Raw genomic sequence first — 15,430 nt, forward strand, 5'->3', positions numbered from 1 at the left:
CTCGACCTCTCGGCGGCTCTCTCTCTCTCTCTCTAGCAACAACTCTCTACCTCTTTGCGTGCTTGTTTATTCTTCGCTAGTGCCGATCATGAACAACAGGGACTCTAGGAACTTAACAATTTAGATTGGTCATCGTTCGCATGTCAAAATTTAGTATCTCCATATTCGGTTATGAGAGAAACAGAGGCCAATAATCTTAACTTGAATCGCCACATTCGTTGATGCAGTAGCCCCAAGTCATGTGATAGTCTCTCTCTGTTATTTAGGATTTCATCCGGATGTATCCGGGTTTGTTCGATCTGGAGGACGCTCCCGATCATCGGAAAAGATGATTTGTTATCTTATTCGGACTTTAAATTCGGATTGTCAAACGCACCTTAGCTAATAAAAAAACGTTTTAGAAAAGAAAAATAAAACGGCTTTTAAACGCGGCAGATCCTTCTTACTTTATGTAATAGTATAGATTTACTTAGACACAAAAACAGAAAAAGAAAAAAATCCGTGAAATCCATATTTAGAATGGAATATTGGTGGTGGACGGAAGGAAACCGTTTCATGTTGCCAATCCAATTTGAAGAAGGCTCAAATACCCACGTGTGGGGCAGAGCAAACGAATCGAAGATTATTAAGCTTTCCCAGATTCCCGGCCCGACTAAAATCCAGTTTTCACCGACCCGAGAAAAGCTCCAAAACCCGACCCACGTGTCTCCCAATCAAGAAGATGACGATTATGAGTCATCGGTTACCGGTCTGTTCGATTTTTATCTCCTAAATTAGAAATCGGACTAAAGAGATTGGTTTTTTTAAAAAAGAAAACTAAAATTAAAAACTAATCAATCCAGTCTAGACGGTTCGGGCGAACAATTCCACCTTATGAATCGAGAATCGGATCAACACTTCTTGATTTTTCATTTTGTGAAATCGGAATTCGAAAATCGGAAACCGGTTCGGTCCGATTCCATCGGTTATCTTTTATATCAGACACTAACGACGACATGGTTTTTGATTTAACCCCTCTCTCTCTCTCCTGTGGGCTCTGCAACAACAGTCACATGGTCTCCCACTTTTTAGCCCTAGACGTTCGCGGCAGCCCAATCCCGTCCGCTCGCGCTCCTCCGCTCCCCTCTGACTCACTGAGTCAAAGCGCCCCCTCCCCCAAATGGAGCGCGACGACCGCCACGGCTCGCGAAACGGCAATTGCGACCCCTGCCAGCGCTCCTGCAAGAAGGCCAGGCTCCCCGATCCTCCCCAGCCCATCTCCGACCCCGAGCTCCGGAGCGAGTTCTCCCACCACCAGCGCGGCGTCGCCCGGATCAACAACGGCAGCTTCGGCAGCTGCCCCGGCTCCGTCCTCGCCGCCCACCGGGACTGGCTGCTCCGGTTCCTCCAGCAGCCCGACGACTTCTACTGCAACTCGCTCCGTGAGGGTATACTCCGATCTCGGACCCTGATCAAGGACCTCATCAATGCCGACGACGTCGACGAGGTGTCGCTCGTCGATAATGTCACCACGGCCGCGGCCATCGTGCTCCAGCAGGTCGGCCGCGGGTTCGCCGAGTCGAGGTTCGCCCCCGGCGACGCGGTCCTGATGCTCCACTGCGTGTTTCAGGCCGTGAAGAAGTCGATTCAGGCGTACGTAGCGAGCGCAGGGGGCTCGATTGTGGAGGTCGAGTTGCCGTTCCCGGTGAGCTCGGACGAGGAGGTGATTGCAGCGTTTAGGAGAGGATTAGAGAGAGGGAAAAAGAATGGTAGGAGAGTGAGGTTGGCTATAATTGATCATATTACCTCGATGCCATCGGTGTTGATTCCAGTGAAGGAATTAGTTAAGATTTGTAGAGAGGAGGGCGTAGATCAGGTTTTTGTGGATGCTGCGCATGCGATTGGTAGTGTTGAGGTCGATGTGAAGGAGATTGGGGCTGACTTTTACGTGAGCAATTTACATAAGTGGTTCTTTTGCCCGCCTTCCGTGGCGTTCTTGTATTGCAGGAAATCGTCGGGTTTAGTGAGCAGCATGCACCATCCTGTGGTGACACATGAATACGGGAATGGATTACCAACAGAGAGCGCGTGGATTGGCACAAGGGATTATAGCTCTCAGCTTGTTGTGCCTGCGGTGTTTGAATTTGTGAAGAGATTCGAAGGAGGGATTCAGGGCATCATAAAGAGAAACCACGAGCAAGTTGTGAAAATGGGACAAATGTTGGCTGAATCTTGGGGGACGAATCTTGGTTCTCCACCAGAAATGTGTGCTAGTATGATCATGGTTGGTCTTCCTTCGAGGCTGTGTATTTTCAGTGGAGAGGACGCTCAGAGGCTAAGGTCGCATTTGCGGGTGAATCATGGGATCGAAGTGCCCATACACTATCAGCCTCCTGCTGATGGTGTTGATGGACCTAGGGACAAGGATGGAAGCATAACAGGATATGCTCGCATTTCTCATCAAGTTTACAACACTGGAGAAGATTATTTCAAGTTCAGGGATGCGATAAATGAACTGGTTGCGACTAATTTTACTTGCAAAAGGCTCCTTATCGAGTGAAAAAGGTACTCTTTTTCACCCATGGGATCATCTCATAAGAGGAACCATAGTATCTATTCTTCATGCCTTCAATGCCATGAACTTAGAGCCACTCATTTCCTACTTTATATCATCTTTCTTTTCATTGTGGATAGAATGTGCAGAGGTTGCTGTTCTATTCGTGGAACTGAGTTAAGCACAGCAGTTGCAATTTTGGACACATGGCTCATTTGAACTCTCTGATGATTGAAACCTCAGGTCTTTAGGCATTTTAGGACTATATGAGTTGCCTTTTGACTTTTTAGCATGAAGACGTGTAGTTCTTGGACTGAATGTTTATCTATTTTGTAATTTCTTTGCTCTGAGAGATTCCTATATTGAAATCCTTACGTTGAGCTGCAGTTATATGTGAGCAGTTTCCATCAAATGATTTACTTTCTTGAGGCCTATTTGAAATAAGAAAACCAGGACAATGGCGGTTTTAACCAGGCTGATTCTAACCCTAGGGGCGAGGTTTCAATCTGATGGCCTTTCACTTCTATCTTTGCCTAATTTTCTCTTTATGTAGGTTTCAAGTTTCAAGCATGTTGAAAGGTGGACGGAGAGACCACATTCCAATAGCTTGTGAATAAGTTATGGTTGACTTGCTGCGTGGATACTGATTTGCACTTAGAACGTATTTGAACTTCCTCTGCTTTCGTGCATTTATCTTAAATAAGTTGAAGGTGGAATTCATGTTTGTGAATGCATTTGTTTGGCTTGGCTAGAGTTTCTGAAAAAGCCTCTTCTTACTTTTCATGCTGTGGTGGCAGATCTGTTCGTGATTTGCAGTTGACAAGCCTTATTTGGGTTAATGCAACTCTTTCACCACAGTGTCAATGTCTGCGGCTTGTTATGGTTTGGCAACACGTGGATGGCCAGGTGAAATTGTACATGTGATCTTCAAATCCTTGATGGTTTTCCAAGAATAACTGCTATGAGCCGACACTTGTGGATGAGACATAGTCATATCGTATCGACATGAATGGTATATCTTAGAAATTTTGACCATTAGTTCCAATTGACTAAATCCTGCCAATGTGGTCCAACAGTAGCTTGGTAATTGACTTTTAGTTAGTCTTAGGGATTGATTGTCAAAATCTCTACCAGTGGAGACTATTCGATTATGGTGAAGCCATTTGCCTCTTCTATGTTGTATATGTGGTAATTCACTTTTGGATGTGAAATCCGGAATAAGGGTTGATGTACACAGATTCAACAATTTGCTGGAAATTAATTCAGCATGTTTTGTCAATGAATTGAAGCTTGGTTTCCAATGATTCCAGGGCAGACAACATTTTCATTTTCTTCTGCTCTCTATCCTTGTTTGTGATTGAAGATGACTCATCAAAGAAGACATCCATAAGGAAGATCCAGTAAAAGTTCCAAAGAAAGGTCATGAAACTGTAGAGCTCATGTGAAGAGCAACCAAGGATGCACAGAAATATGCAGCGGAGGTAAGAAATCTTCAAAACAGAATCAAGATTGTAATTAACTCGATTGGCAAAAAGTTTGATCCAATTGACAAGCAATGCGTGTATCGCATGAATTTTCTCGAAGCCAAATTAGTTGAGTCCCTCGTATCATCCATAACATAGATCATTGCCTAGCTAAATTCTGTAATGGTGAAGGGAAGTGTGGCTGAAATGGAGAGGACCGCCTAGAAACTGGATTCGGTTCTTTTTATTTTTATTTTTATTGGTCAGTAAGGATGGTTACTTTCATAAATAACTAGGTCGTGTCACAAGATTGTTCGAAATCAAAACATAATAAAGCCCAAAGATGGTTCGGGGGGCGGGGGAAGTGTTTAGTCAGCCAATTCGGAGCAAGAGAGTCCGTCCTATGGGTAAGTCGAGGACCACCGGAAAAAAAAGGGCCGAGGGCAAAGTCGAGGATGATGAGCAAGACTTCGCTCATCACATGCTTTACGGCATGGAACTGGAGGATAGGAAGAACTCCGTTCAAGAGGCTGATACTATCCTCTATGCCACTCGCTTAACACACCTGACAGTACTGGTCCGCGTTTGTGCTCCTAGTTCTCAGTCAAATTAGTAAGTTAAGATGTAGAAGTGGAACTATGCGATTTCCAAAACCAATTCATAAGAAAATTCAAACACGATTCCTCGTCTGTACCTCCCCACAACCAGCAAAGTCTAGCCAATCGAGGAAACGTCAGCAACGGCTTCAAAGGGACACCATCCATTTCAAGAAGAAATCTAACGGCATAACAGAGGGATGACCAGACATGCCGGTTCGATCCAAGAGCCGAATCGAACCAGCCGTACCTGATCTGTTTCGGACTTGCTCACAAGGAGACCTGTTTGGTTTTTGAGTAAAAATTGGAGAACCGCCCTTAACCGGTTCGTTTCCCGGTTTTTTGCTGTGAATTGGCCACCGGTTACACTGAGCACGGCCCTTGTTGGTTGGCGGGTATTCTGGGTAAAGTTGGTTTTCAACGGCTCAAAATCAAAACCCTGGGTATGTATAGCAGACAGAAATTGATGTAAAAAATGCTGCTGAGATAGGTTTGAGCACGAGGAGAGCCTAAATTGATGCGAGGAATGCTGAGACATTATCTCCAAAAACCGAAATATTATCACAGTGCGTACAGCAATATCAAAGGTTGCTCTTTTATTGTTGCATTGTCACCACTTTAAGCATATTGCAAGGAGACAATGTTTTCGGTAATTCGAGACATGTTGACTGCCATTTCATTTCGCTTGCATGCATGAGCCCTCCCCCATGTTCGCAGAGTTTCTCTGTTTCGGGCCTTGCTCTGCTCTCTGCTTTCTCTCTTCTCCATAGCTGTGTTGTCGGATCGGGCTACAAACCCGAATAGAAGTTTTCGATTCATCTTGGGTTTTGGTTCCTGCAGAGGTTTTATTTTAGGTTATTGTATTTTTACTGATCAAATGTTGCGACCAAACAAAAAGAGAGGGTGATTTAAGGTTTTCAAAAGTAGACTTGCCCTGCAACCTGTCTTGGAAGAAACCTTTCTTGTCATCAACATTCTACTCAAAAATGTTTTCCCTCTTAATTGATAGCAATTTTGGCCTTAACATGAATGCCATTCAATAATTGTGGATTAAACTGTGTTTGGCGCATGGTTTCCAAGATCGCATTCACTGAGATTTCATTGCAGGCAATGAACAGAACCATTTGCTGAGTTAAAAACCATTTTGGGAGCTCTGTTGTGGCATGTACACTTCGAGAAAATCTGGCCCTTCTCTGGGAGCATTCTCCATCTTCTTCTGTTGGCACGTACAAGATCGAGGTTCAATTCAACATTCTTTAGTTTAATATAAGCGAAGCTTGATGAATCTCAGTCAATGCAACATCACTCCGAACAGACGTAGACCATGCATTATCTCAGTGAATGCACTCTCACAAACCGTGCGCGATACTCATTTTCATCGGCAGTTATTTCACAGCAACTATATTTACTTAAGGCCAAAATCGCAATCAATTGAGAGGGAAAACATTTTGGAGTAGTCTTCATGTGGGATGAAGCACCTGCGTCAGGGAGCCATGCCTGGTCATCAGGATCAGAAGCCTTTCTGATGGCTCCGATACCATGAGTGTTCAGGAGTGGCTTCGGAATGAACAGGCCAACTTGCGGTCAATCTGAGAGCACTCTGCTTTGCAGAAGATATGCTTACAACTTCCAAATACAAGATGATAATACGGAGATTGCATGGATAAAACGCATAACAGCTCTCTCTTAGCTTTAAATAAATTAGATATAGAACAAAATAATCAACAAATTACTGTTACCTTGATTCTTGAGGTGGTTTCTTCTCAATCTACAGAAGCAACCACACGCCAAATCTTGTCTCTGCCCGTTTTTCTCAACGGTGAACCTACTTGAAGCAATGAAGCGTGGTCGATATTTCCGACCAAAAAAAAAAAAAAAAGTGCATGCTCGTTTTTTTAAGGCGTCATTATGAATAAGACAGATTACTAAAGTTCAGACATCTCGCAATGAAGCTGCCCTCTTCCTTAAGAAACCCAGGCAGTATAAGTTTGACCCTCTGTATTTTATTTTCTCTCAAAAGCAAACCCGTGAAGGCATGGAAATGTCTCCGTAACCGGAAAAACACCTTTGATTTCATCTCTGCATATATTATCAGCTAGATCATATAATGCGACTTTGACCGACAAAAGATAGTAAAATCCCTCTACTTCTTACTTTAATTTAGTCCTTCTCTTGGATATATCTTCCATTTGTAGCTTCAGACTTGAAAGCTAAAGATGCTCCCAAGAAACCATCAAATTTGAAGACCTCACCCACTGTATATAACTCCAGGGTATCTGCTGAACCTAAAAGAACATATCACTGGCGGTTTCAACAATGCCGAACATATTGTTACAGTTCCCTTCCCTTTAGATAGGACATACACAATCATGCCGTCACGAATACACTTATTCTTAAAGTTGCCATTTGCCACGTGTTTTCAATGCACTTTTACCATTCTCTCCCATCACCTTGCAGGTGATTTACATGAGGGAAATAAATGAACACCACCTACAAAAGAAACTGGTATGGTCACATATTACATGGGAAAGTAGGACACGACCGACATCGGTTGCACAAAACATAATTACGACGAAGCTGCGCTCATGTTAAGAGCAACCAAGGAAGCGTAGAAACCGTCTTTGATATTAATCAGAGAGTCGTGCTTTCCTTTCTCGACGATCACTCCATTTTTGACCACCGCGATCACGTCTGCATTTTTTATTGTAGATAGTCTATGCGCCACTATAACCGTAGTTCTATTGACCATGACTTTGTCTAATGCATCTTGAACCACTCTTTCAGATTCAGCATCCAATGCACTAGTAGCCTCGTCGAGGAGGAGTATCTTTGGATCCTTCACAATAGCACGTGCAATGGCCACCCGCTGCTTCTGCCCACCAGATAACTGGACTCCACGCTCGCCTACCAATGTGTCATAACCCTGCATAATCATTGAAATACCGGTAACTATGATTCTCTGCAAACATCCGTAGTTATTGCTTGCTTAACCCACATATGTCTATCTTATATAAGGGACGAGATAACTTGCCTGTTGCAAACTACTGATAAATTTATGGGCATTTGCCAACTCTGATGCAGTCATGATCTCAGTTTCTGTTGCCTCTCCATCCTTTCCATAGGCTATGTTGGCACGGATTGTGTTGTTGAACAGAACTGGTTCTTGGCTCACAAGGCCCATCTGCTGCCTAAACCACTTCAACTGAAGCTTCTGAATGTCGAACCCATCAAGTGTGATGTGACCAGAATCGGGGTCATAAAACCGTTGCAACAGAGCTATTACAGTCGATTTCCCACTCCCGCTCTCTCCAACTAGGGCAACTGTCTGAAAAAGGCAAAAATCACAGTCCATATGTGCATGTACTAATATCAGCACGTGTTTAGTGCATCATGGCTGGTCGGAACTCAGATAAGAATAGAAAAAGATCTTGCAAAGATAAAATGAAAGGGTTATCATAATGCTTTACTTTGCCGGAATGAATGGTCAAGCTAAGATCTTTGAAAATTTGTATATCCGGGCGAGAAGGATACTTGAAGCTGACGTTATGAAGGTCTATTTCTCCCTTCACATTTTCCAGCGTTTCTCCAGACTCATCACCAGGGTCTATTTTTGATTTTCTGTCTATGATTTCGAAAACTGAGGCAGTTGCGCTCCTGGCTTTGTTGGAGTCCTGAGTGATGGAACTTGACTGAGTAATTCCAACAGCTGCCATGGTCAGGGCAAAAAACACCTGGAAAGCACAAAATAGGTAAACCATCAAATGAATTACAGGACTTTAAATAGTCATATCCTTAATAATTTGGTGCAATGAACTCGAAAGTGTTTCAGGAAAACTGACAAAACAGGAAAAGATAATCTTACACGGAAAACTTCTGAAAATGTTGTCTTGCCATCCTGGACAAGTCGAGCTCCAGCATAGAAGCAGGTACCATAGACCGCAAAAAGTAAGAAGAAAGATAGGCCAAACCCGACTCCACTAATCAACCCTTGTCTAACTCCTGCTTTTATTGGCCCTTCACATTTTTTAGCATAAAGTTGCATGATCTTCTCTTCAGAGCAAAAAGAAGCAACAGTCCTGATGCTTCCAACTGCATCAGTAGCTACTTGACTGGCTTCCTCGTACATCATCTGTGTACATAGAAACTTTGATGAACACCGGTAATATCTAAATATCTGTCCAATTCACCGAAAATTTATGACAATTTTCAGCTGTTGGCTATCTAGAAACCTCAAGTGGACAGTGACTAGACATTGATAACTTATTAGGACCATAAATGGCAAACAAGGAATGCGTACCTTGGCATCTGCGCTAAATCCTTTCATGAATTTTACTTGGATGTATCCATTAACAAATATCAGAGGGAGCAACACAAGGACTATGATTGACAATTGCCAGCTAGCCGCAAAAGCGATGACTATACCAGCAACTGCAGATGCGCTGTTTTGAACAAGCTGGCCTAGGGCATCCCCAACTAAGGCCCGCACTGTTGCTGCATCTGCTGATAGTTTCGCGCCAATGACACCGCTGGAGTGCTCCGGCTCATCGAACCAACCCACCTCCATGTGTACCACCTTCTCAAAGCAGATAGATCTTATCCGCTGGATTAATCTGCAACCTGCTATCGAGAAGAAGTACGTACTTGCTGGATATACGACTAATGATGCCAGGCCAAGAGTCATGAACATCAATGCCCAAAACTTTGAATCTTTCCTCAGTTTATGAGGTACTTCATAAAATGTCTTGATCACAGTAGATAATAGTATGCCAAAAATGGGGAATACCACACCAGCAATGATCGCAAATATAGATCCTAGTAGTAGCACAGGAACTTCTGGTTTGTTAAGATATGCTAGCCGACAAATAGAAACTTCTGCAGCTGCTTCTTTTTTCTCCAAAGAAGAGGACTCTGTATTTGCTGGTGCACCATTAGGGACATTCAATCCTGTGGCCAGACGGAACGAGATAGATAAGGAATGGCGGCTGCTATTTCCCACGCCCGATGATCCCCGACTTATGGATTTCAAGGACAATCTTTGACTCGATTGTCTACCGTCAAGGAGATTTTCTGGTTTGTTTTGGTCATCTGTTGCTCGATCTTGCTCTGCATTTACTTGCTGGAGTCGTATTAGCTGACTGTACGCTCCATTGGGATCTTTTAGCAGTTCCGTGTGTGTACCTGACAAAATTTGCAAAAATATTAGCTCTAGCTCCGTTTGAGCCTGCACTCACTTATGTTTGTCAAGTTCCCACCGTTTAAACAGGATAATCATATCGGGTCAACTAGGTAGGATTGGCTTTCATTTGAGACAGGCTGGCGAAAAGTTCATGCTTTAGTACCTTTCTCCACTATCTTTCCTTGATGAATGACAGAGATCATATCAGCGTTCCTGATGGTGCTCAAACGGTGTGCTACAATGACAGTGGTTCGATTAGCCATTATCCTGTCCAATGCCTCTTGTACAATCCTCTCTGATTCTGCGTCTAGTGCACTTGTGGCCTCGTCTAAAAGCAAAATCCTAGGATCTTTTAGAATTGCTCTGGCAATGGCAACTCTTTGCTTCTGTCCTCCAGAGAGCTGAGTACCGTGTTCGCCGGCCATTGTGTCCAGTCCCTTGATGCAAAGATGCAAAAAAGTTTACTCACAATTCAATTAATCTCAGTTAGCTTAGAGGTAAATTGATCAAACTAAACATCTCTAGACCTTGGGCAATTTGTCAATGAATCTAGCAGCATTGGCTACTTCAGCGGCTGCTCTTATCTCTTCGATGGTTGCATTCTCTTTCCCATACGCAATGTTATCCTTGATGCTTGATGCAAACAACACAGGTTCCTGGCTCACAAGGCTGATCTTACTCCGTATCCATTTAAGCTGAAACTCCTTCAGATTTATGCCATCGATGAGCACTTCACCGGCTTGCGGATCATAAAACCTCTCTATAAGACTGATCACAGTGGACTTTCCACTTCCACTTTGCCCAACCAAGGCCGCAGTCATGCCGCTGGGTATGTAAAGAGAGAATCCGTTGAATATCAGCTCATCTGGTCTGGCTGGGTAGCTGAAATAAACATCATTAAGTTCTATGACTCCACGAATTTCGTCCAACGTCTTGCCACGGGTGTCGCAGGAATCAATCTCGGGCTTCCTGTTGATTGTCTCAAACATCTTAAATGCTGCAGCTTGGCCAGCGGCAAATGCGGTCATGCACGGAGAGGCCTGTCCTAAGGACCTGAGAAGTAAGCCAAACCAATTCACTTGTTACGAGTCTGCGGTAGCACAATCACAATAAAGCTACTCGCAATTGATTTACATTTGATCTCTCTTTGGTGTAAACATCCAATCTCTCGCGTGGTTTGTGAAAATAATCCATTATTAGCTTTTCCTTCCAAAAATAACAAGTATCCTTAACTCATCAAGATATATCGCGAATTGAAAGTTGAATGAAGTCCAAAGTGCAACTAACATTGAACCAGCTAAGACAGCGACGATGACATTAAGTACTTGACCCCCGGTATATCCTTTTTCCAGAATCATCTTTCCTCCGAACCATATTGCCAGTGAATAACTGCAGAAGAGAATCAACAAGGCTGTACCAAGACCTAGTCCAGCGGTCATGCCTTCATGAACTCCCGATTTATACGCATCCACAAGGAACTTGTTGTAAGTTGCTATCGCCAGCTTCTCCCCAGTAAATGATGCTACCTAATTGCACCAAGGGACAGCCATCATCTCAGAGACAAAATTATAAACCAATAGGCTTCATATATAGAATCCGACTTACTGTTCTAATTGACCCTATTGTTTGTTCTACAACATTTGCCGCTTTTGCATAAGCGCTTTGTCCTCGTGATGCCATCTTGGCTATGATCAGGGCCATGAGGCCACCAGAAACCACGATGGGAGGAATGGATGATAACATGACCAAAGTAAGTAGCCACCCTTTAGTAAATGCGACGACAAATCCTCCTATGAACGTCGACACAAGCTGTATGAACTTTCCTACCTGCAGAAATCCAAGAGATGTAATAAAACAATACACCATCACTTCCTGTATAGGAGGAAAATTTTCTGTGCTTCCTTCTCCGCTAGTGTCTGGCTTCAAGCTGAAATGTTACCTTCTCACCCATGGCATCTTGTATAAGAACGGTATCACCGGACATTCTTCCCACAACCTCTCCTGTGTTTGTTTCCTTATCAAAAAAGGCAATGTCTTGTCTCAATATAGTCCGCAGATACAACCCCCTAATCCGAGCGGCCTGTCTCTCTCCCGTGACCATCCAGAAAGTCACCTCTGACAAAACAACCGATTGCACAGTTCATTTCAGCTGGCTAACGAAAACTCCAGAACATTTTCTTCTTCAGGTGAGAGATATACTTACGAAGAAATGCCGTCACACCAGTAAACACTGCCAGGTAGATAAATTTCAGAGATACCTGAATTCAGAATATGGTGTAACATATCAGTAAGAAGGAAAGACCTGATCGTTACGAGAAATGACCCCTGGAATAGATAGTCCGACACCAATTTTTCATGCTTTTATTAATAACTGATTACTGTTGAGTACTCTGACGACTGGAACTCTAGCGTCCAGCATCAGGAAATGAACATTATGCTTCAAAGATAGTTACCTTGGAAACAAGATGCACCAAATTTCTGCTGTTCTGGTTAGTTCCAAATGAATCAATCAATTGCCCAAAAAGTACTGTCATGAGGGGCAAACCTAAGCCATTGCCAACAGCACCTATTGTACCCACAAGCATCAAAACCATATCGGTGAAATCTGCGAACAAGAACAACTTGTGAAATGGAACTGTATTAGTTTTCTCGTCTTCTTTGTTCTTTTCAGGTCTGTCCTCGGCCTTTGCATGACTCGTCGAATTAGTAGCCACACGCATTTCTATATCCACGTTCGAGCTGCGCTCCATAGACATTATACCAAATAGGAGATCACTCTATACTGCTTGTCGACTTGTTCATCCAATATGTCCACAAACTATCTTGCATCTGCAGAGCAAAGTCAACGACGGGAATCAATACTTAACAAGACAAGCCAGAAAAGTGGAGCTTCGAATGCTTTAAAAGATATACGTAAGTCATGCATCTGAATCAAACTGCCAGACCAGATCCGACAGCCAAAACACAGAACAAATATACTAGATGGCATGTCAATTTGAATGTTGTAGTCAGTAAACGATCTGAAGGAACTATCTTTCAGAATTGTAGGCACATCCAAGTAAATAAAGAGCAAAGAATGCTGGAGACACCAAATTTCCTTGCATTCGAGCATACAAGCCTTTGATCTGCTTCTGCTTATGTAAAAATGTCAACCTTGCAAGCAGGCCACACGGAACGAGTTAAACAGCTGTTGGAAAAAAGGAGGAAGAACCCCTTGGTTTCATTTCTTTTTTATACAGAAGCTGAAAAAGGAACACCAACCCACATCATCAACTAATTCAGAGTGGTTTCTTCATCTTCCTCCTTAAACCAATGCTCCTCCTTTTCCCATATGAAAGCCCTTAACCAAACTCGAAATCCAAGAAATGCTACTTCAAGAAATATTACAAAAAACGGGACAAGAGGTAGAATATAATATGTCATGATTCTCTGACTCTCTGATCTTATACAGACTATAAAATCACTAAATAAATGCAATGACCAACCGCAGAGGGTCCGATCTGATTGACCATCATCGAGATCCCCCCAGCTTAACACAATAATCATCATCATTTGACTGAAATAAACAAAACCCAAGATGCCATTTTCTTTCCACAACAAAGAGAAGAAAAAAGACACAGAAAGGAACAAAAATAAACCAGAGACAGATAGCTCAAAAAGGGCAGCTTTTAATGCAAGTACCAGCTGAGAAATTGTCACCTACTTCATCGAATGCTTTGAGAATTGCAAATCAGGGACTACTACTTCGCAAGCCCACTGCAAATGCTTGAGGACTAAGCATCATGGTTGATCAGTCGTTTGCTTGGCAGCATCATTGAACTCTCTCCTTTGTCAAACACGTGTATTTTTGTTTGTCTGAATAACTTCTGGAGCATGTCTTTCGGTGAGAATCATCATATTATGATGGTTTTCACCGAGCAGCACAATTAAACAACAACGCTAGAATATGCTTTTGGTTTTCAACTGTCATTGCTAGCGACATGACATTAGCCACTAAATTTTATTAATGAGTATCTTTCCTAAGAAACAAATAAAAAATTCTCTTGCTTGTCTTTACCGTCTACCTATTGGGGCATCAAAACCTGTAGCGGGCAGAAGCAAAGCCTTTCAAAAAATACGAACGACAGCTCTCGATTTCTGAGTAGCGTCATGCCAAAGCTGAGTGAATCTTGACTATCTGTTCTCCATTAAATTATTACTAATCTTGAATAATTTATTTCTAAAAGTTATTAAACAAGAAAAAGTTTTGTGTGCTTTCCCACAAACAAAAGTAGTCGCCATCCTAACGAGAGTAATATCTACTTAATCGCTGAAGTTCAATATTGACTTTATTTTTCTTTCTCCTATCAAACCTGCAATTTATATTGTCAAGAAAAGTTAATTGGCATTGAAACAATTTCTTGCCTTTTCGGATACATCTCTGTTTAATACCTTCTGATTTTATAAATCCATAAATATGTATAGAAGTAAGGGAAAATTTCAAATAAGAGCTTGAAATATTCTTATTTTCCCACATAAGGACCTGAAGTGGACCCGAAATGGACCTTATTTCAAATAAGAACCTTGAGTAGCCATGTCAATCTTAAAAAAGAGTCACGTTAGATCTTTGTCGATTTAGTCTTAAACTTTTTGCAAGAAAAGAAAGAAAATGAAAAAGAAAATAAATAAATAAAAATACAATAGTTCGAAAAAATATAAAAATATATTATTAAAAATAATGCTACATTAGCGTTAGCCACACTTCGTTAGCGACTTCCAGCCGGTATTGGTCGAAAAAGACTGAATTAGCACAAATATAAAGATTGAGGACTGAATTGACAAAAAAAAAATTTGTACTGAATTGGTACGATTACGATAGGTTCAGGGACTTTTTTGAATAATTTTATCAGACTTGGGAGATTGTGCAGATGGAGTACGTTTTGTTAAAATGGAAGCCAAAAAAAACCCTTTTTCTTTAAGAAAGAAAAACCTTGGCATTGACCCTTAAAGAAAAGAATGCAATCAATGATTACTTCCACTTCTTCTTGTAGCGGGTGTCTAAAATGATCAATGGCGATAAAACTTTGACAAAGCATATGATGTTATTATGCACAAGGGTCTTTTTTTTGGGGGGGTCCCCTTTAGGTTTTGTGATTTACAACTCACCGCAACGTGGCAATGCGACATACATCAAGCAAATAGATTACACTAAAAAATGGTTCTATGTCAACTCCTCTTGTAACATGGAAAAGAGTAATTTGCCGGCAACAGCCAGTCAAGAACGACTCATTAAGGTTAAACTAACACCAAGAAGAGGCAAAAAAATATGTGTGTTCTTCCGGTTTTCCCAAATAAGTTAATGCAAACAAGATTAAAGTTCATGATTTTCCAAAGTACGAATATATAAGATTAACAAGTCTCTGCTATACTTAGAGAAAATTACCAAAAAAATTCTAAATTTATTGCAATTGTATCAATTCAATCATAAATTTTTTTCTTTGCCAATTCAATTCTAAACCGTTTACATTTGTGCCAATTCTATCAATTTGACAGGTTGGCGCCGACGTGGCTAATCTTTAATAATCTCTAATAATTTTTTTTGACTTTTTTTTTTTTTAGCTTTTAACTTTTTTTCTTCCTTCTTCCTCCATCCGGAGTTTGGTGAGGTCGTTGCGCATCGCCA

General features: G+C 41.9%; 2 protein-coding genes across 12 annotated transcripts in view; one reads left to right on the top strand and one right to left on the bottom strand.

Moving 5' to 3' along the window:
- The first annotated feature begins 1,025 nt into the window (after window positions 1–1,025).
- LOC115756241 (L-cysteine desulfhydrase) lies at window positions 1,026–4,237 on the top strand. Of its 4 annotated transcripts, XR_004017211.2 has the most exons (4): window positions 1,026–2,544; window positions 3,331–3,453; window positions 3,844–4,014; window positions 4,189–4,237. XR_004017211.2 is itself a non-coding variant. In XM_030695939.2 (2 exons), the coding sequence occupies exon 1, from the start codon at window positions 1,160–1,162 to the stop codon at window positions 2,537–2,539; it is 1,380 nt and encodes a 459-aa protein (XP_030551799.1). In that variant the 5' UTR covers window positions 1,026–1,159; the 3' UTR covers window positions 2,540–2,544; window positions 3,331–3,691. The 4 variants fall into 4 exon arrangements, 3 of the variants coding, with proteins under 3 accessions (XP_030551799.1, XP_030551800.1, XP_030551802.1); XM_030695939.2 differs by lacking the exons at window positions 3,844–4,014; window positions 4,189–4,237 and having other exon boundaries at window positions 3,331–3,691; XM_030695940.2 differs by lacking the exons at window positions 3,331–3,453; window positions 3,844–4,014; window positions 4,189–4,237 and adding an exon at window positions 2,674–2,798.
- Window positions 4,238–6,901: 2,664 nt separating this feature from the next.
- The window catches only part of LOC115756237 (ABC transporter B family member 4-like), a 37,872-nt gene continuing 29,343 nt past the window's right edge, over window positions 6,902–15,430 (bottom strand). Inside the window, exons 1-13 of one of the 8 annotated variants that reach the window (XM_030695936.2) lie at window positions 13,472–13,555; window positions 12,222–12,597; window positions 11,972–12,026; window positions 11,708–11,883; window positions 11,374–11,595; window positions 11,056–11,294; window positions 10,296–10,821; window positions 9,932–10,205; window positions 8,890–9,770; window positions 8,455–8,721; window positions 8,060–8,323; window positions 7,624–7,917; window positions 6,902–7,515 (exon numbers count right to left, since the gene is read on the bottom strand). In XM_030695936.2, the coding sequence (XP_030551796.1) occupies window positions 7,159–7,515; window positions 7,624–7,917; window positions 8,060–8,323; window positions 8,455–8,721; window positions 8,890–9,770; window positions 9,932–10,205; window positions 10,296–10,821; window positions 11,056–11,294; window positions 11,374–11,595; window positions 11,708–11,883; window positions 11,972–12,026; window positions 12,222–12,524 (3,858 nt within the window). In that variant the 5' untranslated portion in view covers window positions 12,525–12,597; window positions 13,472–13,555 and the 3' untranslated portion in view covers window positions 6,902–7,158. Of the gene's footprint in view, window positions 7,516–7,623; window positions 7,918–8,059; window positions 8,324–8,454; window positions 8,722–8,889; window positions 9,771–9,931; window positions 10,206–10,295; window positions 10,822–11,055; window positions 11,295–11,373; window positions 11,616–11,648; window positions 11,884–11,971; window positions 12,027–12,221; window positions 13,442–13,471; window positions 13,556–15,430 lie in introns of those variants that run through there. The other 7 variants (XM_048282873.1, XM_048282872.1, XM_048282871.1 and 4 more) reach the window with 7 other exon arrangements.

Source organism: Rhodamnia argentea, chromosome 7, assembly GCF_020921035.1.
Source record: "Rhodamnia argentea isolate NSW1041297 chromosome 7, ASM2092103v1, whole genome shotgun sequence".
Taxonomy (NCBI): Eukaryota; Viridiplantae; Streptophyta; class Magnoliopsida; order Myrtales; family Myrtaceae; genus Rhodamnia; species Rhodamnia argentea.